Source organism: Amblyomma mixtum, chromosome 10 (genome assembly GCF_055824585.1).
Source record: "Amblyomma mixtum isolate Tamu chromosome 10, ASM5582458v1, whole genome shotgun sequence".
In the NCBI taxonomy this organism is placed as follows: Eukaryota; Metazoa; Arthropoda; class Arachnida; order Ixodida; family Ixodidae; genus Amblyomma; species Amblyomma mixtum.
Genome location: NC_143021.1, coordinates 144,259,768 through 144,284,043, shown reverse-complemented (window position 1 = coordinate 144,284,043; position 24,276 = coordinate 144,259,768). Strand labels below are relative to the sequence as shown.

General features: G+C 48.8%; 2 protein-coding genes across 3 annotated transcripts in view; both read right to left on the bottom strand.

The window, feature by feature from the left end:
* LOC149327183 (uncharacterized) overlaps window positions 1–24,276 on the bottom strand; it is a 128,592-nt gene that overhangs the window by 76,760 nt on the left and 27,556 nt on the right. The window lies entirely within an intron of this gene.
* LOC149327184 (uncharacterized) lies at window positions 4,262–5,939 on the bottom strand. Its single transcript, XM_089564810.1, has 2 exons — window positions 5,280–5,939; window positions 4,262–4,270 (listed from the first exon to the last, which is right to left on the bottom strand). Exons 1-2 carry the CDS (start codon window positions 5,937–5,939, stop codon window positions 4,262–4,264), a joined length of 669 nt encoding a protein of 222 aa, XP_089420936.1.

Below are 24,276 nucleotides of genomic sequence, written 5' to 3'. Positions count from 1 at the left end.
TAGACAAATTCTATTTTCCACCAGAGCTCGCTTCTTTTGTCGTCAGCTGCAAGGTTCTCCCGTTCCCTGCAGGCACGCCGGTGATTTCCGATCACCACCCCTTGTCAGTCAGGCTCGACTTTGGTGTGGACACCCCACGTACTCTTACGTGGCGCATGGACACGAGCCTACTGGCAGACCCGGAAACCATGGCGTCACTGCGTACGGCGTTGGCCGCATCGTGCAAGAGCTTCGTTGCGACTGATTCTTGGGACACACTCAAGGCTCGTTGGCAGGCAACTCTGGTGGCGGCCGGTCAAGACCGCAGACGCCGCGTAACTCATGCACTGAGTGACACCCTCAAGTGCATCCGTATAGTGCAGAGGGGAGCACCCTTAACCTTTGCCATGAGCGATTACCTGAGTCTACTTAAAGCACGTTACCACGTCTTGCTCTGCCAGTCATCACGGGCAGCTAGTCGTGCACACCAGCTCGGGCGGCCGATATCAGACCCGGCTGTGCTACGACACGTACGCGCAGGCTGTGTAAACTTAGAGACGCGCACAAATGACGACACCATTGTTTCGAGTTACAAGCAACGACTGGTGTTTATTGCCGTAAGGCTGCTCCTTATCGAGCGAGTATATGTTACATAGGTTGCCAGATTACAAGTCAGAAAAAGCTAGAATGAACAGTTTCTTTATACTCCCCCCGGAATGAGCTTCAGATCATTCGTGGGTAGTCTCCATGGGGTACAGCAACTGGATCGGTCTTCTTAGGATGGTCCCACCAGGTAGGCGCACCATGCAGGCTCTAGTGTACCCATCCCGTCCGACGAGCACATCAACCACTTTTCCGGTTTTCCATAGCTGCCTTGGCAGATGAGGCTGGTGAACTAGCACAAGAGTTCCTTTCTTCAAGGCACTAGATGAGCTTGGCACAGCAAAATGAGCGGAGCGAAGACCTGTGAGGTACTCTTTCTGCCACCTGCGCCAGAAGTGATCAGCTAAGCTTTGATGATATCGCCAGCGACGAGTTAGTTGACCCGGTGTTGAAGTCGTTGACTCTGTGCTACAGCCCGGGGGCAAGGACGTTAAACGCTTTCCGACGAGAAAATGGGATGGAGTGAGAGGCTCTGGCTCGTGAGCCTCTGCGGATACGTAGGTCAGAGGTCTTGAATTGATCACGGCCTCGATTTCGGTCAAGACTGTAGCGAGCTCCTCGAAAGTGCAGAAGCTGTTGCCTAAAACCTTCTTCAGAGAAGTCTTCACTGAACGAACCATTCGCTCCCAGAATCCGCCCCACCAGGCGGCTCTCTCAACGATAAACTTCCATTTTATCTGGTGGTCTAAGAAATAACTTCGGATCTCTGTGCCACGCAGCGTTGTCCACAGCCGTTTCAGGTCTCTCGAAGCGCGCTGAAACGTCTTAGCATTGTCCGAAAATATTACTCGACAGACTCCTCCTCTGGAAATGAACCTCTTGAATGCCATCAGAAAATTGGGCGTAGACATGGCAGTCACGAGTTCTAGGTGCACTGCGCGGGTAACTGCACATGTGAAGATGACGATGTATGATTTCTTGTTGCCTTGATCCCTTGTGTTCAACGGCCCGGCGAAATCAATGCCTGTCACCTCGAATGGTGGAGCTTGGGTTACCCTGTCACGAGGTAAAGGGGCAACTGGCTCCGTGGCAGGGCGGCTGTTGAATCGGTTGCAAATAAAGCATTTCTTCAAGATCTTTTTCACCATCTGTCTTCCCCGAACTATCCAAAACTGCTCTCTCAGCTCTGTGAGAGTCTCAAGTGCGCCTGCATGTAGAAGGCGGCGATGGTTGGCGATTATTAAAAGTTCGGTGAAATGATGACCGGCAGGCAGGATTATTGGATGCGTAATGTTGTAGGAGAGGCCAGCATTACTCAAACGTCCCCCAACTCTTAGCACTCCGTCCTCATCGCAGTAAGGTTTCAGATCCCGCAACGGAGAGCTGCAGGGCAAGCGTGATGCGCGACGTACGCACTGCAGCTCTTCACCGAAGGCCTCTCGCTGCACCTGACTTATGAGACAAGTCTGTGCTTGGGCGACCTCTTCCGCCGTGAGATATCCACTACGTTTCTGGTGAGGGTTCCTTGAGTTGTGCAAGAATCGCTGCATCCATGCAACAACACGAACAAGTTTAGAGAGGGAGCTGTGCCGTTCCAGCGGCAAGACAGTTTCCTGTGTTGCTACGTTGTGTACTTGCACCGATCTTCTCTCCTCATCTGCTGCGGCCATATCAACGTCAATTTCGTGCCTTGGCCAGGCGATGGGCGTTTCTCTGAGCCAAGTAGGTCCATTCCACCAAACGGTGTTTGTCTTGAGGGCTTGGGGACTCACTCCTCGCGTCAGAAAATCAGCAGGGTTGTCTGCTCCGGGGCAGTGATTCCAGGTTTCTGGATCCGTTCGCTGCTGAATTTCCAGCACCCGATTGGCCACAAAAGGCTTCCATTGTTGCGCTGACCCGCGAACCCAATGAAGCGCAATTGTAGAATCACTCCAGAGATGCCATTTGGCAACTGGTAGTTTCAGTGATTGCATCAAGTATACCTTCAGTCTTGCGCCTATCAGCATTATTCCCATCAATTCCAACCTGGGAAGAGTGAGCTTCTTAATCGGTGCCACCCGCGATTTGGATAAGATCAGAGTCACGGCTGGGGCCTTGGTTCCCGAGGCACGCAAGTATGCAACTGCCCCGTAAGCCTTCGGACTAGCATCGGCGAAAATGTGAATATCGATGCTGCCGGCATTATGAAGTCCGTCGTATCTTCTGGGTACGGTTACTTCAGTCAAGTGGTGGAGTTGTGAATGCCACTCCTTCCAAGATGACTGTACTTCTTCAGGTAGGGGTGCGTCCCACTCAACTCCCAACTCCCAGAGCCTTTGAAACATCAACTTGGCTGTAACAGTGACTGGGGAGATGAGCCCAAGAGGATCGTATATTCGAGCCGACGCCTGAAGAATAAAGCGTTTTGTGTTGCTGTTTTGGTTCAGGAGGTCCAATACGACCTCTAACGAAAATCCCAAACAGTCATCGTGCTTGTTCCAGACAAGTCCTAACACTCTCGACACACTTGCTGTCGGACATTCCACCTGGTCCCCGGCACCTCCTGTCCCGTCGTCGTCAAACAGTTGGAGCAATTTCATGGAATTCGAGTTCCATTTGCGGAGTGTCATGCTCGCTAGACTCATAATTTGCAATGCCTCGTGGTAAAGGTCTTCTGCTTCTTGTTCAGAGTCTGCTCCAGTGATTAAATCATCCACGTAGAGGTTTTCTGCAATTATTGCCGTTGTCTTGGGATGAACACCTGTTGTCGCTAAGTGGTGACGCAAGGTAGCGGCTAGAAGAAACGGACTGCTCGTCGCTCCAAAGGGCACCCTTGTCATTCTCCAGGTGTCTACGGGCGCCCTTGGGTCTTCTTCTGTCGGCATCTGTTCATACCATAAGAATCTCATCGCATCGCGGTCCTCACGACGGACTGCTATCTGCAGGAAAGCCTTTTCGATCTCTGCAGTAATGCCGATGCAATGAATTCTGAAATTTAGCAAGATTTTCAGGAGATCAGGGTTCAAGTTAGGACCAGCCTCCAGAACCTGATTTAGAGAGACACCTCCTGGCTCGCTGGATGATGCGTCAAAGACAACCCTGAGCTTGGTGGAATGACTGTCAGGCTTAAGAACTGCCCGATGCGGCATGTAATAAATTCTGTTTTCTGAGCTGCTGCTTTCCTCTGCAGGGAGTCGTTCGGCAAACCCTTGATGGAGGTACTGACGTATCGCAGCATCATATTCGTGCATCATTTCCTCGTCCCTCCTTAGCTTCTTTGTCAGGTTGTACAAACGCTTCTCTGCAACTGCCTTGTTATCGCCTAGGTTGAGTTTAACCTGCTTCCACGGTAAGGCGACTTCGTAGCGCCTGTCAACAAGCTTGACAGATGAGGCAAATTCTTTGATGATGTCGTTGTCTTCGTTTTGTTCGGATACAGGCTCAACAATGCCCATGCTGTCGAGCTCCCAAAACGACTTAAGGTCAGCTGAAAGGCACTGGGCTTCGTCACTCATGCTGGCCCGCAGCACAGCCACGGATGAACAGCTAGCGGTCGAACTACTGAAAGGAATAGGACCTTGCAATGTCCAGCCGAATTCCGTCTTCAGTGCCATTAATGAACCTTGCAGTTTTCGCACGTGGCCAGATGCGAGAGTCCAATAATAATCAGAACCAATAAGAATGCCGATGCCTTTTCTCGTCAGATGACCTGATGGTAAGGTTACATCTGCAAGCTCATTTATCTCTGCTTGAACTCCTTCGATGACCTTTCCGGGAAGAGTCAGCTGGTCAGAGCATATCTCGGGTATCTCTAAAGCTTCGATGGAGTGTTGCTTTCGGTTGTACTGACTTCTCAGCCAAACGCGGACACGCTTCCGTTTATGCTTAATAACGTTTCCGGCTCCTCCAAAGGGGTAAATGGTGATGTCTTCTTCTCCCACAACCTCTAACTGGAGTTGGTGCGAGAGCTCTTCGGTCACAAAACTCCTCTGGCTACCCCCGTCAAACAGGAGACGAGTTAAAGTGCTTCGTTGCGGTCCCTCGGCCCATACTTGGGCAGTCTGGAGCAGCACAGTGGGAGCCTTGTCGCTCTTCTTGCCTGTAGCTGAATGCAGTTCGGTTGCTGAGCTGTTAACTGGTCTCCACGCAGGATCACACATTTGAGTTAAATGCCTTTTGCCACATATCTTGCATTTCACTCCTTTGTTGCGACATTGTTTCGACGTGTGTCCTTTGACAGAGCAGCGGAAGCATCCGCCTGCCTGACGCAATGCCCGTTTCTTTTCTTCCAGAGAAAGCGAGGTCTGGCAGTCTTTGGTCACGTGATCTTTGGCGGCACAAAATGCACAGGGCTCATTCCGCTTCAGATCACTGGCGGAAAAGAGCGATGCCGCTGAAATCTTTGAAACTCTGGACTTTTCATTATCGAATCGTGGTTTTGCATTAATGTTCTTGCTTTCCCGATGACCAACCTGCACCGCCTTCTCCCTGCTCTCAACTTCTTCTTTTAGAAATTCTTGCAGACTTGCAATGCAAAGGATATCCTTCTGCTTTTCTGCTGAACAACGCTTGTGGTAATTCATTACAAGGTCGCTTGGCAGCACTCTTAGCAACGCGGAGGCAAGCATTGCGCCGTAGCTGTCTGTTTTGACGCCAAGCGCCGTGAGAGCGGCTATGTTGCGCTGCATGTGGTCATAGAGTCGACGTAGGTCCCTTACCTCCTGCCCGCTTCGTACCGTCGGGAGGTCCAGCAGTTGGGTGAGGTGCTCCTGGATTAGCACATCTGTGCGTCCGAAGCGCTCCTTCAGGAGCTCGATGGCAGTGTTGTAATTGGCTCCTGTAGCTTGAATCCCGGTCAGCGCTGATGCAGCCCTCCCAGTGAGCGCTGACTGCAAATATAAGAACTTCTCGCCGTTGGAAAGGGCATCGTTGCTGTGAATCGCTTGCTGGTACTGCTCCCAGAAGGGCTGCCACTCCGTGGCGGCGCCGCTGAATCGTTGCAGCTCGAGTTTCGGCAACATGACCTTTGAGCCGGCACCGCTCCGGTTACCGTCGCGAGGCGCCCGTGTAGCATCCGGTCCTGGACTGGCGTTCGCTCGCTGAGCTTCGGCATGTTGGCTGAGTTTTGCAGCGTATGTGACAATTCTGTCGTTGTACGCGATTGTACGCGTGACGTTTTCCTCAGCTTCTTCATCAGGCACAAGTGGCTCGATAGCAGCGTCCACCTCGTTGAGCTGTATCTGAAGGGCGCTAAGCCTCGCTGACAGTATGTTCAGAGCCTTTTCGTCAGCGTGCGCCTCTATTGATGAATCCACTTCGGAAATCAGTTTTGTCACCTGGGATCTCAAAGCTCCTCGTTTCTTCTTCAGCCGTTCCATTTCAACCTCGTTGTAGTGTCGGTCGTCGTCGTAGCGCCAAGCTTGGCTTCAGGTGTGGCGTCTCCAGGCCTCGTTTTAGAGCGTCGGGCGTGGCTTTCCTAGGCCTCGTTCCTGGAACCTTCAGTCCAAGGTGGTTTCACCTCCAAGGATCGTTGCGGTGATGGCCCAGAATTCGTTGTCCCGCCGAGACTTAATGGCCTTGCTGTTTACGCACCGTTGCAGCGTTTTAGTCCCGGGTTTCGGCACCATAGATTTGTGTAAACTTAGAGACGCGCACAAATGACGACACCATTGTTTCGAGTTACAAGCAACGACTGGTGTTTATTGCCGTAAGGCTGCTCCTTATCGAGCGAGTATATGTTACATAGGTTGCCAGATTACAAGTCAGAAAAAGCTAGAATGAACAGTTTCTTTACAGGCATGGCAGAGGAATTCGCTCCCGCTACTGTGCCTTTCGTGACACTCCCAGACGGCATCCAAAGCAAAACCACGTCCGATATCTGCACGATCTTCGCGAGCCACTTCTCGAACCTGTTCTCTACGGACAGTTGGCTACATCTTCAACATGGTTATGACGGGCTTCTGCAAAGTTTTTTTTGGAAACTTGCCACGAGTAACTGAAGAGTTGCATGAAAACCTTTGCGCACCAGCCACAAGCCAAGAGCTGCACGCCATCCTGCAGAGTATGAATGCAGCCTCTGACCCCGGTCCAGACGGCATTCCAACAAGTTTTTATTCGAATTTTTTTTACCAGGTCCAAGGAGCGCTGCTGAAAATGGTCAACGGCTTCCTCGCGGATGGGTTACGTCCAAACTCTTTCCGCGAATGTCGCATCATACTCATTCGGAAAGCGGGCGGTGACCCCTCCGACCCGCAAGCATGGCGGCCCATAAGCCTCTTAAACGCAGGCTACAAAATAGTCGCATCTTTACTGAACACAAGAATGCGGACGATCCTACCTCACCTAATCCACCGGGCTCAAACCAGCAGCGTGCCTGACCGCTCTGTGTTTGATGCACTGGCACTCACGAGAAACCTGCTCACATTTGCCAGCAGGACGGGCTTCAGCGGGTGCTTTGTTTCGCTTGATCAGGCGAAAGCATTCGATCGGGTAGAACACTCGTATCTGTTCGGAGTCCTCGAAGCCTTCGGATTCCCACCGCAAATTATCAGCAGGCTGCGCTTACTTTACGGAGACCTGAATGCTTGTCTCTCCGTAAACGGCCACCAGAGCGCTCCCTTCTCAGTCACCCGGGGCCATGGAGAAAGCCTTCTATCTCCGTGCCCGGGGCATAAGGCAAGGATGCCCTCTCTCCCCAACATTCTTCGTGTTATGCCTGGATCCACTCATCCGGCGCATTAACGACAGCCCATCCATACGCGGCTTCCCTCTGCCTGGCCAGGGCCAAATCAAGGTTTCGGCCTACGCCGACGACGTGTCGCTTTTCCTCAAGGACGAGGATAGCTACGCCGCTTTTTCGCGGCTGTTTCTCGAGTACAGCGAGATATCCGGGGCCCTATTGAACCGGCAAAAAGCAAGGCACCAAGGTTTGGCGCCTTCACACCGAGCCTTGCGGGCGAGGTGGAGTGGGTGCAGGGAGTGAAAGTCCTGGGAGTAGTATTCCTCGCCAGCGGAGAAGTAGCCCGCGAAACCTGGACTAACCTCCGCACGAAGGCTGAGAAACGCCTCTCGGTGGCGTCAACTTTCCGCCTTTCAATGGCAGAGCGCTGCTATATAGTTAAGTCTACAATCCTAGCCGCATGTTTTTTTGTCGCCCGCGTCGCAAACCCACCGCGCACGTTTGCTCGCAGGCTAACCTCGGCCTGTGGCTCTTTCGTTTGGGCGGGCAAAACCGAACTTGTGTCACGAATGTTCATGCGCCTTCCACCGTACATGGGTGGGTTTAGTATACCTTGCATCCGCACCATGTGCAATGTGCTCGCCTTGCGAGGAGTACGAGATCTCGTACGCAACCCAGACTATCCCGGGAGAACACTCCTCACATACTTTCTGGGTACAGCGCGTAACGTGTTTTTTGCACAACACGTGGTTGGCCCTACAGCCGAGCAGCCGCCGCCATTTTTTGTTAAGGTGCGTCGCACACTGGCGTCGTTGACTGCCAGCGTGCCCGATCTGGATGTTGATGAAACCCCGCCCTCCAGGATGTGTGAAGGACTAACGGTCGCTGAGCTGACCCGCGAACAACTCCAGAAAACGAGACGGGCACGCTGGCGCCAACTGACCTCAGCTGCGCTTCCTGCAGATGTCAGGGACTTCGGCTGGCCGCGAGGCTGGCGTGTCCTGCCCACAAGAGACCGCCTTGCGGCGTGGGGCGTGGCGCCCTCCGCCCTTTGCCCGCAATGTGATCTTTTAGAAACGTTGCGGCACGCTATGTTCGACTGCGTAGTGGCACGCACCTTTTGGGTACTAGTGTCACGGATGTTTTTAACCCGCCTCGAAGGGCGCACTAGTTCACGCGAACTGTTTACAAATATGCTCTTGTGTGTCGGCATGTTCGTTTTGTGGCGGCAGCGTGGAGCGGCTTCCTTAAATGGGCGTCCGCAAAGAGCAATGTTTCCAAAGTTGCAGCGCCTCCGCACGCGCCTCTTTGAGCAAGCATGCGTGGACGCACTGTCAATGAGTGAGGCTGAGTTCTTGCGCAAATGGTCGACATATTTCATCGTCCTGCGCGGCGGTCGAGTGTCGGCTTTCTTACTGCCTTACTGACGTGTTCAGTGCTGCGTCACTGCGCATGTGCTTGACTAATCAGAGCATTGAGTTCAGCAGTTTTGCTTTGTATTTTTTGTTGACATTAGAAAAAAATAAACTTCTCTTTCTACGCCGCCACCGAGTGCTTCAGTTCTTTTGCGGGCGCAAGTGAGCCCAAATAAAGAGCTTCGTTTGCAGGTCTTTCTGGTGTCTTCCTGACCGCTGGACTACCGTCACTACAACGTGACATCTGGTGGAGGTGCGGGGTAGCCTTCCATGTTCTGGACAGCCCCTACAAGTCGTGACGCTAGCCCTCTGAGTCATCTACCGCAGGACCTGAGTCCAGTCCACCGCGCAAGCCGACGCCTGCAAGGGGACGCACCTGAGTTCGGGATTCTGCCGGACCCTTCCCGGGAGCGAGAGCCAGCAGCAACGTCTACCATGAGCTTGCCCCAGACGACGACTCCAATCATTCTTCAGCAGCCCCGGGTGCCACCAACCTTCGACGCTTCGCCTGGCGCCGACCCCGAAGAATGGCTGGAACAGTTCGACCGTGTGGCTGTCTTCAACAACTGGGATATAATGGTACGAAACTTAGGTACGTCTTCTTCGCCTTGGAGGGACCAGCAAGAATCTGGTTTGAGAATGAGGAAGCTAGCCTCACGAACTGGGAAACCTTCAAGGAGCAGCTTCTGAAGGTCTTCACAAACGTCGTGAGAAAGGAGAGATCCCAGCAGCTGCTAGTCTCGCATACAACACCCAAACGAGACCGTAGCAGTGTACACTGAGGAGATGAAGCGTCCCTTCCGGCGTGCCAACTCGAGCATGAAGGAAGATGAAAAGGTCAAGCTGCTTATGCGAGGAGTTAGAGGAACTCTTTGCGGGCCTCGTACGGAACCCACCCAAAACCATCGCGGAATTCGTCGAAGAGGCATCCACCATGGAGAAAACTCTTGATGCCCCCCTTATAAAAATTTCTATAGAAAGTCCATAGACTGTCTATAGACTTTAGTCTATGAAGTCTATAGACTGTCTATAGACAAATCCTTTAGACTGGTCTATGGACAGTCTATAGATTTATGGCCATACACTTTTAGTAGACTTTTGTCTATAGACAGTCTATAGACAAATGTCTACTGAAAGTCTATAGGTCTATAGGAAGTCTATAGACACAGGTCTATAGACAGTCTATAGACGATCTATAGACTTATGGTCATACATTTCCTATAGAGTTGTCTATAGACCGTCTATAGACACTTGTCTATAGACGGACTATAGACGACCTATAGACTTATGGCCATAGACTTCCTGTAGATTACCGTCTATAAATAGTCTACAGACAAAAGTCTACTGGTCCAGTAGACATATGTCTATAGACTGTCTATAGACATTCCATAGGTGTGTGGCCTGGCAGTGCTATAGACCTTCGTCTATAGACAGTCTATAGACCTCTGTCTACTAAGCTATTAGTAGACCGCCGCCGCGGTGGCTCAGTGGCTATGGTGCTCGGCTGCTGTCCCGAAAGACGCGGGTTCGATCCCGGCCGCGGCGGTTGAATTTCTTTGGAGGAGAAATTCGAGGCCCGTGTATTGTGCGATGTCAGTGCACGTTAAAGAACCCCAGGTGGTCGAAATTTCCGGAGCCCTCCACTACGGCGTCTCTCATAGCCTTAGTCGCTTTGGGACGTTAAACCCCATAAACCAAACCATAAACCAAACCTATTAGTAGACCATTATCTATAGACTGCATATAGACTGTCTACAATAATTGAAAAAGGTCACCAGACAGAGTTCACACATGAAACAATCAATATACTTACAAATTTAGTTTATTTCCAAGCTATCCAGGCTGGGAATATGAAATACATGCACCATAAGAATGCACCACAGTAACATAAAAGTTGAAAGTAACAGTCCGGCTAGTTTCCTCAGAAGCATTCTTGTGGCCTGTTGTCTGCAGTAAATCGTCCGGGCATGTTTACCTGTACAGCACAAAGGAAAAAAAATAATATAAGAGGAACTGACAAAAAAAATTCCCATTCCATCTCTACACATGTGCTTTACAATGGAAGACATATCTTGGCTATACCATTCTAGAAAGGCAATCTTGATCTTTTGGTTTGGTTTTATGGGGTTCAAAAACCCAAGGCGACACAGGCTACGAGACGCTGAAGTGAAAGGCTGGGGAATAATTTCGGCCACCTGTGCAGAGTAGACAGGCCTTTAGCATTTTGCCTCTATTAAAATGCGACCGCCTAGGCCGGAATCGAACCTGCATCTTTCAGGTCGCCATACGAACATGACATCCACTGAGCTATCACGCCGGCTCAATCATATCAGTAAATACACGAAAGATTATATGCGTCGTCATAAAACATTGTAACAAAGACCCCTAATCCCTGGAGCACTCTACTCTGAATCCAGTACTGATACAGATTTCTGTATGGCAATACTGTTACAGCCAATACTGACCTCTTTATGGCAATCCTTTTACATTATTTGTAACAGAAGACTTCGAACAATTGTGCCACATATCTGCATTGACTCGCAAGGAGCTGTTAAGAATGCCACCTCCATAAAATACATATTCAGTGCAACTCACACAGAGATCCAAAAAGGAGATATTGCAGCATTTATTCTTATAACTGCTATAGAAGAAGCGCTTCAAAATACCCTGCGTGAAGCCTGGTGCACCCGGCCAAATTTTTAACTGGCTCGGGTGTTGCATCGCTAAATGCACCTTGTAAAAAAGGTGCCTTTCGGCTACACTGCTGGCATATTCATGCTGTAATTTAACGAGTGAAATGTCATTTCGTGGTTCCTTTTTGTTCATATAATGTTTGAGTGCAGTACTTGCGTGTTTAGATCAACATTATCAGAAACATTCGTCTGCCACTACGAACAGCTGAAACAAGCGGCATACGCAGAAATGGATCTGGTCCATATGGCCTCATTCTCTGGGCAAAGTACCACTCCTTTCATGGCGGACAAGTCGTTCAGCCAGATTAGTGCAAATGCGCCACCAGAACCATTGCTTCGTATTTCGCTTGTTTCGGCTCTTCGTATAGCGGCAGACGATGAATATTTTGATACCTTTGATCTAAACACGCAAGTACTCCACTCAAACATTATATTAACAAAAAGAAACTATGAAATTCCATCTCACGCGTTAAATTACAACATGAATATGCCAGCAGTGTAGCCAAAAGGCACCTTTTTACAAGGTGCATTTAGCGATGCAACACCTGAGCCAGTTAAAGATTTGGCCGAGTGTACTTAAGCTGATACTCAAACGGGCACAAGCTATACAAAACCAGCAGGGAGAAGCAACCAGTTCACCACAGATTTGCGCCTATAACTTGAAGCACAAAGACGGAACAGCATACTCATACATCTGCGCGCGCTCTTAGAAACAAGCGGGTTGCAGCGCTTCCATGCCGCGCTCATTATTCAGAATACTGATACAGTAGAGAGAGGCTGCAGCTGCGCCGTTTCAAAAGCAGTCGCGAGGTTGAGACAGCAAATTACTGTCACGATAAAATGCCGTCTGAAATTCACTTAGTTTTTCCTTCAAGTGCAGCCCCAACAGCGCAGTAAAGAGGTGTGTTTATTGGATGGAGGTAGCCTAACCCAACGCTGCTAGAAAAATCAGCGAAAGCATTGAACGTGCTCAAAGTCGGAAGTATTTCAATGAAACAATTACAGGCGCAGCTATAATAACACGAGAGCTTAATTTAATTTTAGGCGCAAATAAGCGGCGAGTCACATCGGCGCTTTCGTAACGTAGCAGTCTGAAATCAGAAACACATACTTTGCCTCTAGCGCAAATGGTATTCGAGAAATCTGTGCACGCGTGAGCGGGATTCATGAACGAACCACTCGGAACGAAATGTAAGCCACCTCTTGCCGAGCCGACCTTTACCCAGCTTTCAAAATGAAGTGCCCGCAAGCCAGCGGCGGCGGCCAACGGCTCTGATGACAGACACGGACGAATCCATACGTGTGCAACGAAGGGGAGATGGGATGGAGCTCGTGGGTTCTTCGCGGTGTTTGAGCACGCCGGCCATTCGCGCCGGCAACGAATTGTATTCACCCATCACACTACAAGCATTCCTCCAGCGCCGCTTGACTACAACTTTGACAAACGTCTCGGGCTCCAGTCTATAGCGTTACAAGACACCTTTGCTGAAACGTCGGCGTCCACGACGCGCACCGAGCGAGCGTCCATACGTAGCAAGCAATGCACACCTCCAAAAGAACAGCACTCCATGGTCCAGACAGGCGATAACACAAAGGTAAGAAAATAAATGTAATCCACCACTGAACGAGACTGTATGTAAGCACGTTTTCGGAGGTGCAAAGTAAACTGAGCTCACACGGCGCTAACTAACACACAGTTCCATTTCGGCCGTCATTCACAGGCTAAACGATATTTCTGCCCGCGCATCTACCTTGAAACACGAAAAATCTAGTAGACAGCTCGCGAGGAGCGGCTTATCATCAAGGGCATCGCACAGACTGCCTTTCCGCGCGTTAGTAAAGACAGCGGCACAGAGATAAGCGGCATTAGTCGAGAGCCCGATGGCTTCCGCCTTAGAAACGAAGATAGGACGTTTGTAACTGCGCACATAATCTGTTCTGCACACATAGCTCTGCTTAGAGTGGTTTAGGAGACCAAATGAATAAAATGTAAACGTGTAGACTTACCGTAAGCGGACGATGAAGCTGGATTTTGAAGAAAACGTAATCCGTGAAAAACACGCCAACGCCATTGATGCAGCCACGCACAGGGTTGTTTGCAGCCCGAATGGTTTTCCGCCGTCTCGCGGTAAAATGGGTAAAACGTGAAACAGAAACCCATTTCACGGTCGTATCTTTATCGCTCGCACTCTTGCCGTGCGCAGCTTGATCTGATATCCAAGACCACAGAAGGCAACCGGTTTATAAGCTTAAATTCTTCGCTTACCCTCTAAAAATTTTATTGTTTTCGTGAAAACAGAACCGAAATCTAACTTCTTGTCGGTATACGCGCCGCATCTCCCACCGAATAGTATGTGGTACAATTCTCAAATAATAATTATAAGGTTACGTAGCATAACGTCTTTTTTGCGTGTGTTCGTGTTTAGAGAACTGATATGCGCCACATCAGCGTGTCATCGGCTCCGAAGCAACAGGTACAAGGGTAGGAACGAAAAAATACTGGCTTTGTGATTGTTGCGTCGCAGCACTTATTCACGTGAATACAAACTGCAAAGGTAGAAATGGCAGATGTTAATCGCAGAGAGGACCAGGCTCTTTGAGATTAATCTAAGATGTTTCTAAGGGATGGGCGCTTCCTTGAATGCTCACACCCGTATTTCCCCCTTTATTTTCAGGACGTTTTAAAGAGAAATGTAGATCCGTTGATAAAATGTTTCTGATTTCAGCACGTTGGACAGTAACGATTGAAAGATGGAATGAAATTTTGTCGAGCAGATTCCTTTAAGGGACAGCGTATTCGTTCGATGTAGTACTGTTTGCGGGCGCCCTTACTTCAAGAACGGCTGCTTTTCCTCGGCTTACTTGTTAGCATTAAATATTTAATTGTATTGACAATATACGTCACGGTATAACGAAAAGGAGCTTGTCAAGGCTCCTGAAAACAATATACAGGAGGGTGTTGTAATGGCCTTACGCAATACATTTTAATTTCCGTAATAGCGAAGGAGGTGGGGGAATCCCGACATAGTTGCGGTCACTAGATGCAGGTCCCCTCAACATACAGTGCAAAAAGAAATTGACATTGTTCTGGACTTAGTCGAAGGTCAGAGTATCGAACATTGTTGGATAAAATTACGATTGTTATAGACTGGTCTATAGGCAGTTGACTATCTATAGTGTACAGTCTATAGACGAAAGGAAATTGAGGTAGTTGTAGACTGTAGTCTGTAGAGAGTCTATAGACCGTCTATAGACGAAAGGAAATTGAAGCCGCTATAGACCGTAGTCTATAGACAGTCTATAGACCGTCTATAGACGAAAGGAAATTGAAGCAGCTATAGACCGTAGTCTATAGAGAGTCTATAGGCCGTCTATAGACGAAAGTAAATTGTGACAGCTATAGACCTTAGTCTATAGACCGTCTATAGACGAAAGGAAATTGAAGCAGTTATAGACTTTAGTCTAAGACAGTCTATAGACAAAAGGAAATTGAGGCAGCTATAGACCTTAGTCTATAGCGAGTCTATAGACCGTCTATAGACGAAAGGAAATTGAAGCAGTTATAGACTTTAGTCTATAGACAGTCTATAGACAAAAGGAAATTGAGGCAGCTATAGACACTAGGCTATAGCGAGTCTATAGACCGTCTATAGACAAAAGGAAATAGAGGTAGTTATAGACTTCAGTCTATAGAGAGTCTATAGACCGTCTATAGACAAAAGGAAATTGAGTCAGCTATAGACTTTAGTCTATAAAGTGTCTATAGACAGTCTATAGACCAAAGGGAATTGAGGCAGCTATAGACCTTAGTCTATAGAGAGTCTATAGACAGTCTATAGACGAACGGAAATTCAGGCAGCTATAGAGCTTAGTCTATAGTGGGTCTATAGACAATCTATAGACGAAAGGACATTGAGGCGGCTATAGACCTTAGTCTATAGAGGGTCTATAGACAGTCTATAGACGAAAGGAAGTTGAGGCGGCTATAGACCTTAGTCTATAGAGGGTCTATAGACAGTCTATAGACGAAAGGAAGTTGAGGCTGCTATAGACCTTAGTCTATAGAGAGTCTATAGACCGTCTATAGACAAAAGGAAATTGAAGCAGCTATAGACTTCAGTCTATAGATTTTCTATAGACTGTCTATAGACAAAAGGAAAAGTCTATAGGATGGCTATAGAGTCTATAAAAAGTCTATAGAAAGTCTATAGACCATTTTTATAAGGGCCGAGCCCGCCAGTATGACCGCCAGCAGCGCGTTTTTTCATCAAGCTGCCTGGACACCGTTAACAACGATAACCTGCGGGACGCTATCCGTCAGGTTGTGCGAGAAGAGCTCCGACGATTGCTGCCAACGGAAACGCAGCCGCAGCTTTCATCGCTCACTGACGTCGTCCGGGACGAGGTTCAACAGGCCTTGGGTGTGACGCCGACACCCACGCAGCCTCTGCAGCCCCCAGCCATGACTTACGCCGCAGCTGTGCGCCGTCCTGCACCTCGACGACGGGACCCAAGCCCCTATCGCCCTCAGCCAGCGGCGTTGGACCGCCGCCCTCTCGCCCCAACCCGCCCGTCCTACGAGCGTCGCACACAGCCGAGGAAATGCGACGAGTGGAGAACTCCCGACCAGCGCCGCCCACTATGCTTCCACTGTGGCGAAGCTGGTCACGTCCTCCGGCACTGCCCATACAGACGACTGGGCATCCGAGGGTTCTCTTACGACGCTCCACGATCCCGACCCGGCCAGCGACCAGCCGAAATCGAGGAGTTTTACCGTCGGGAAGGATGCTCATCGCCGAGCCGCCTATCACGTTCCCCGTCGCCATCTTCACCGCGCTTTGTATCTCCTAGCCGAGGTTACACGATGCGTGGACGCTCCCTCAGCCCCCGAAGGTTGAACTGAATGAAGCAGCCTCTGGAGGTGAGGTTGCTTTTGAGCTCAAGAACTAAGATCGTCTTACGGCGAAAACACAAGACTATGCGTCAACTACGACGAGAACTACGACGGGAACTACGACGGGAACTACGACGGGAACTACGACGGGAACTACGACGAGAACTACGACGAGAACTACGACGACGACAACTACGACGACGACAACTACGACGACGACGACGACTACGACAACTACGACAACACCGACGTCGACACGGCCAGACTTGAAGCTTTTACCGCTGCCCTTAAACCTTATTGCGAGCGTTAAAGGACTCGAAGTTTGCATTCTCCGTGTTTATTTTCGTTTTAAAGCATCGAGACGATGCTTCTTTGAGAGGGGGTAATGCCACGTATCAATGTAGTGTCTGTTCGTTCGCGCCTAAGGCAGCAGGAAAGGGGTGTTATCATTTTTGTTCGTGACGCGACAAGCAACCGGACTAATCTCGATTCATCACAGCCATGAAGAGCTGCATCTACGTGTTTCCAGATTACTCTAGATGATCTCGACCTGTTGTCTCGAAGTTTCCTTGCAGGCTTTAAATTGAGCGATGCCGCGAGCAGCGGGCATTCGTAGATCGACGATTGACGAGCACGCTTGTTGCTTACGCCGCCACCGAGTGCTTCAGTTCTTTTGCGGGCGCAAGTCAGCCCAAATAAAGAGCTTCGTTTGCAGGTCTTTCTGGTGTCTTCCTGACCGCTGGACTGCCGTCACTACAACGTGACAATATTTTACAGTAACGTGTCCGCAATTGCCATGATGTCCTGCATTCCTCTGATCATTCAAACAGGCGTGTCCCAAAACGGGCTATTTGAGTGTAACGTTGCCTGGAAAACATGTTCGCATGATAATCCTAAACATGGGGCAAGCTCAGAGTTTTCTTAATTCGTTTAGCGCCTTCTTCTCCTACCCTATGCAATAAGATCTATCCCTGCAGTACCAGCATGAAACCGACGGTGTCACGTGCAAGCCATTTATCCGTCCAGAGAAGAGATGAGAAAGACAACTTGAGAAGATGCTTAAAGGTGCACTGAAGAGGAATCTGAACTGGTATTTTTGTCGCTGGAACTCGATCTAAACATTCATAGCATTATTAGAAACTTCGAATTATTGCCCAGCGGGGCCGATTTTCTTAATTTAAATGGGATTAACGCCCGGCTCCCGCCATTTTTTTTTAATTCCCCGCAGATGGTGGGAAGAGTCGACCAACGCTTGGAGTGCCCTTCAGGCAGTCGCGCGGAGGCTTTGCTTTCGCTTTGGGACGTGAAACCCTCATAAACCAAGCCTTGTGTTGGTATAATGGGATAGAACTTAAGACCCCAGCGGCTTTTCCCCACTAGAGGACACCGCTTTCAGCCAATAGCGTTGGCCGGTTCTTGGAACCCTGCTAGTGTGACAAAGCAGGGAGTGGTAGAGGCAAAATCCCTTAGGCCGCCCTCTCTATTGTGGCGCGGCTGGCTGGTGCAGGGTAATGAGAATCGGCCGAGGTCATTGGCTGGAAGGGGGTCCTTTTGGAGGGAAACTCCGCTGCGTTCTTAAATTGCGGCCCTCTATAGCACTTCCACTTTACGTCCCATGAGTGCTTACGAATCAAAAAGCGCTTCCGAAGACTGAACATTCGGCACACAACAGCGAGCTATGTGATCAAACGAATCACATCTACAGCAGATCGGCATAGGTCGCCACACTGGCTCACGAGTGCACTCATATCCACTCACTCACACTCACGTCTGTGAGTGGTCGTGAGTGTGAGTGGATGCGAGTGTGGTAGTCATGAGTGCGAGTGTGAGTGGACATGAGTGTGAGTGAGTGGATGTGAGGATACCCGCTCAGCTATTCTCATGTTGTTGACAGCTGAGGGAAGGAAATATTCACTACTGATGATGCTCGAGGCAGCATAAGGCATCTGCCGATGTCTTTGGACAACCCAAGCAGAGGATTCCGCTGGCACGGGAACGACAATCTTTCCTTGCTCTGGCAGTTCACCGTCGGCACCGGGGCAGGCCCTTCGCGAACGCAATGACCCGCTACGAGTTTTGTGAGATTCTTTATCGAATTTCGCATTGCCAGCCCTGAAAATATAGCTAGATGTCTCTTGCCGCGCTCCCCGCACGGCTCGATCGCATGCAGTGGACTCTTAGTTATATGCCCAGGTGTGCGCATTGCAGAGCTCTGCTCTGGCTGTGATTTGTTGTTTGGTACGGACCCACGCGATAACCTGACCTACTTGGCCCAGCTCTTGAATTGCACAAGCCCGGCTCAAGCCCGGAAACGACGCGAAAACCAAGTGCGCTTTTCGGCAACGCAAGAGGGTTCTTGTTTCTGCCATGTACATGAAGGAGCCCAGCGTCGCAAATTAAGCATATGGTTTTTATTTTTTTGTGTGTGCATAATAGCATCAGACATGGTGATGCTTTTGACGCTCAAGAAGATAAACAAAATGGTAATATTTTACGTTTTAATTTGCGCCACAAATGGTTCTTTCGTGCCGATGGTGATAGGAAGTTCTTGGTGCTTTGCATCGTTTGCCGCGCGCGGGTTCGCCATACAGGAATGTCCATTGAGTTTTTTGTTGTTGTTCTGCCCTCTAGACAACTGCAGAGAAGCGGGTGAGTCACACACGCTGCCCACTGGGATAAGGGGAGCCGGAAAGTGGAGGATTCCGAGAATACGGAAAAGGTCAAACTCCCTGCGGGAACGTACACGTCAGGCCGCACGTTCTTGCGGCAAGGCGGATCCGCGTCGCGTGGTTTTTGTCCTGTCTATGGCGGCGCGCGTTGACAGCTTGAGGCGCGGTCAACTGGACATTGCCAGGCTAGTTGCAGGCATGCAGCCAGTTTGTAAGAGACGGTACTGAAAAGATGGGCCTTGAGGTCACTTTTCTCGAACCTGGATTTAATAGAGGATGAAACATGATGATGTAACGAGAACGTTCCCAAAGGTCGCAGGAGGAAGGGGAATCCTCGGAATTATTGATGGCAGAAAGTGCACATATTTATACAGAGTATGTCGAGATGAGTTACTTTCTTTCCAAAATAAATTATTGGCTGTTCCAACTTCCCAGTTGTTGATTGGTGATGTTTTCCATTCCCCGATGATTCATTGGGTGGATGTTCGAGCAGTTACCCAAATGGTTACTGCCCCCAACGAGGGCGGGGACATAAGGTTTAGAATCAACTGTTTCGGGGGATACCGAGAGCTGATTTCTTCACGCAAAACTACAAATAAGTCAAATGTCAGTAAGTTTCTCCTTGCTTGTATCTTTCTTCATTTTATTAATTGTTAATAAAAAGTTAACCTTACCAGAAGTGTGGAAGCATCCTTCAATAATCATTATCGAGGCAATTTCCCTCTACAAGATTGAGACTGAAACTCAGATCTGATGAAACATTGTGGCGATTTTCGGCAGTGGATATGAGGTGGCAACCAAATTGGCCGCACCCTCTTTGACTGGTTGGACTTAGTTTGAACTTGATTTTTATGTACGCGGGAAAGGGATATAATATAGAATGTCTCCGAGTATTGTCACCGTTTCGCTCGACAAAAAAAAACTGCGAATGAAAAGCAGTAGAAGCGAATGGAAGCTAATAAGAATCAAGCTAGGGCGACAGTTTTCGTTTCGGCCAAAATTATCGCGCAAGCGAGTGCCGCTGTTCAAACTGCCAATACCGGGAAGGCAGCGCAGAATAAACCGTGCGAAGGGCGCCACAGCCAAAAATGTGACCAGCAGTGTGCAGGAAACTGAGGGCGGAAGGGGAAGCAGGAGCTTTTCATAAACAGGTCGAAGGGTTGTTCGGCACTGGACTGTGCCCGCAGAACAGGAAATAGTTGAAAATTAAGCTCCCCCACGCTCTCCCAAAGTAAAAAAAAAAAGATTTTTTTGCTCTCATGAAGAAGCTGCCGTTGAGGCAGTCTTTTCAAGTTCTTTTTTGTAGTGACAGTAACCAAAAACAAATCTGTCACATTTTCGGGGGTATAGAGAGAATGTAAATTACTCTGTAAGCGCGATGTTACACTATTGTTTCAGCGACGCAGTGACTGCCTCCCTCTGCCGGTACTCACGTGGTGAACAAGGAAGGGAAAGCCACAGTGTGTTTGCAAACGTTTCAGCAAGAGGGCTGTGTTCATCTGGGTGAAGACAAGACCTCTTCTGGAAACGCTGGCAAGCCCTCCCTTTGTTCACATTTTGAGTGAAGAAACCAGCGGCTTATCCTCTCAATTCCATATATTCCTCTGCCGATGTTAGACTAAAATAAAAACTACTGCTAAATAATATCTTGTATATTTTGCAATTACATCCGCCTGCGGATCCGCCAGGCAGGCGGACTGGCGGACCACCCGACCAGACAATAGGCAACCGCCCCGTCCGGCGGCTGGAATGAAAGTTGGTCAACTTTAACTTTCGGGCGGGTGAGCGGAACCGCCTGGCGACCGGATTGCAGCGCTTGGCTGCTTTTTACGTGACGTCGGCATCCGCTCCTGCCGGGGCAAGATGGCCGTCCGTGCTCCTTTATTGAGCATAGGTGGCTTTGTGGTGGCGTGACTGTGACTACGTCCTTGACTGTGTGACTGCGACTCTGTTTTGACTGCGTGACTGTTACTGTGTCCTTGACTGAGTGACTGTGACTTCGGTTTTTTTTTTCTTTTGTCTTGATTATGTTTTCATTTTTCTGATTTTTATTTTGTGGCCGGCGCTCAGTGCTTTCTTTGACTGTTACGGTGACAATGACCTTGCAGTGACTTGGGTTTTCTTTTTTATTATTATTATTATTTATTTCGCGGACTGCACGCTGTGTTTTGGCTTTCTGCCTGCGTCTAACTTATTATGACGAGACTTTTGTTTTCTTTCCTTATGAGTTTTTTTTAATGCTCTCTTTTTCGCTTAATTTTTTTTTCTTCTTTGGAACATTTAGTTATTTTTCATTTATTTTGAATTGGCGTTAAGCCTGGCAAAGCATTGCTGGTCCAGGCATCCTCTCTCTTTCTTTTATGTTTTTTTACCTCTTTTTTGAGAGGACCAATAAAAGGGTAAAAGGGGAGCGAGGCTGTAGTGGTGGCCGCTATGCCGCGAGGCATACTATATTGACCACATGTTGATATTACGAGTGTTCAGAGCGACTGCGAACTTCTCCGCGTGCAGCAGCGGCGAGCAGTTATAGTTTCCCGAGTTGAAATCGACGCTGATGTAGTTGACAGAGCGCCTCTTCAAATGCTACCGACGCAAGACCTACGCGTTGGCGGTGTCTCGAAGTGTTTATATGGAACTGTTTGTGGTTGCTGCAAGCGTTCCTAATTCCTGCGAGGATCATCACGCACAGCGGCGAGCAACAGCTGCTCACGGTGAACTTCTGTGCGTGCATGAGCTGCCTAGCACAGTGACTAGTGTCCGCGTAGTGAAAGTGATTGCGACCGAAGCGAGTGTTCTTACATCAAGGCAGTGAAATGTGCACCTGGGAGAGCTCACTATGTATACGCACTCATTTTTGAAACAGCGCAACAAAGACGGGACGTGGAAACTGAAGGGTAAAGACAAACAGGCGCTGACTAACAACTGGGTTTATTGAAAAAAACACACAAATATATAGACAGAGTTAGGAAAGATTAATCGCCACCTTAGTCAACTCATGCCACATGTGACGCCAGATAGCCAATCTCCCCTTCGGAAAGGGCAACCGATGGGCAACTAATGCACGTTGCGCCCTTCTCACGTATAAGAATAGCTTCAATAGCTTCTCGCGTCATCTTATGACTATGGCGGAACACGATGTTGGTGTTCTTATAGTCGGGGATACATTTGCATTTCTTGCAACGGAATGCACATTTAGCGAGAGGGTCTCCTTCTGATTTTCTTTTTTCGTAATCTTTTTCATGTTTACATTTGCACTTTCTGCAGTGGACCGCCACGTGTGACGGGGGTCTTTTTTTCTGGCGTTCTCATGTTCCATGAGTCGCTTGTTGATGAATCTTCCTGTTTGGCCAATATATGTGGCGCCACACGAGAAGGGAATTTGGTATACTACCCCTACCTCGCAAGGTACATAAGGGGAAACATGGCGCACCTGACAAGCCCTTTTGTTTCCCTCCTGCCTCTGCCTTACCTGTTTGCACATCCTGCCTAATTTCTTCGGGGCAGAAAACACGACGTCAACGCCATTTCCGAAGGGGAGATTGGGTATCTGGCGTCACATGTGGAATGAGTTGACTATGGTGGCGATTAATCTTTCCTAACTCTGTCTATATGTTTGTGTGTTTTTTTCAATAAACCCAGTTGTTAGTCAGCGCCTGTTTGTCTTTACCCCTCAGTTTCCAAGTCCCGTCTTTGTTGCGCTGTTTCAAAAATGAATACGTACCAACTTGCCCAAATTTCTGCTTTACTCACTACGCACGCCGTGCTTTCCTAATGCTGAAATGAACGTGGCGTTGTGCAGCTAGTCGCTTTCGTTGCGATGGTTGCAGTGATCGCGACCGAAGCGTTCACATGACGTTGTTTTTGCTGCTCACTCATTACCATTTTGATCGCGATTCGTGCTGGCACTGTGCTTGAGAATTGCCGTGTGTGCGACGTCACGTTAGCTTGGCTGCACGGCCGTCGGACTGTTTTCTGCGGCGACAACAGCGATGTAGCCATCCGTAATTGTGCGCCTTGGTGCTCCATTCAATACATTTTGTGATGATGGGTGCTCGGGTTACGACTCGCCGGAGGAACTGTGTAAACCTGTGTGAAAACATCAGTGCAGTGCAAATGTATCTTCAGGAGCGCCATTTGTTTTCATTTCCTGCCGGCTGTGCGCACATTTGCCTGCAATAAATATATCGGCGTGATGAATGGGTGACTGAACACTTCCTATAGCCACTTCCGTTTAGGTTGTAACAACATGGTATTACGCGATTACAAACTAGAATCATTGCCGCTTTTAAATCACGGCTGGTTGACAGTGTACAAATCTCTAATATGTGCCAACTCATAAGTCTGTTTCTCATCAGCATTTCAACTGATGTAGTGCAGAAAAAGAAAGTGTGGCAGCAGCTTATGCAATCAGAACTGTCCACAGAGCAAGTTGGGCATAACGAGTTTTGATGAAAAACAAAAAAAAATGAGAAAACCTTTGCCATTGCTTTTTTCTCTTTTTGCTTAGCAGTGTTAAGTCAATATTGACAAATGCTTGGCAATATTAAGTTGAAGTGGGATGTTGGTTTCCACTGCAATCAGAAAAATGCAGTGGTCTTGAAGCACATGATGGGCAATGATGGTGTTTGTTGTTGATCTTGCTCAGGGTCCTTTTTCATCCGGAGATCAGTGGTACGAAACTAGATGTGTTCACAATGGTATTGTTGCAGTGCTGCTCGTGAAATCGGCTTTAATGGTGTTAAGCAGTTGTTCAGCAGCGCTTCCTGACTTAGCCGCAGCAATTTGTTTAACAAGACATTCTCGAAGCTTTCAGAAGATGTTGTCGATGCACTTGCATATGTCTATATGCCACCTTGATTTGCCTGTGACTGCCTGCTACAGACATGATTACTTGCAGACTGCAAAATGAGCCCTGTGAAGCTGGTAAGGCTACGCTAGGAACAAAGATAATGGGAACAACACCACTGCACAGGGTAGCAATTCTTGCTCTGTCATCGTCCCTTTGCACAGTTTCGACATGCCAACTTGCCACCGGTTCACCCCACAGTACACTATGATTAAGTTCTGTGAAATTTACATTAAGCAACAATGTAAGAGGAAGCAGGTTGTGTAGGCGTATCTAGTGCATGCTGTGCAGATAGCTTCCTGCCTCATCATAGCCTGGCCACTCTGTGTTTCTTACCCTTCATCAACCAGCACCTATGGCCCATTTTTGTGACATTGGCATGTGCTACAAATCACCAAACACGTTTCATACTCTTGCCCCTGCTAGGTTGTTTTGGCCCATTAAGTTTTTTCATACAAATCGGCAAGCTTTTAGAAAACATTTGTACAATAGCAAACTTTCTTTTGTTCTTCACGACAT

What these genes read in the sequence shown, in the direction of transcription:
- LOC149327184 (XM_089564810.1), bottom strand. Translation starts at nt 5,939, where the DNA reads ATGGAACGGCTGAAGAAGAAACGAGGAGCTTTGAGATCCCAGGTGACA.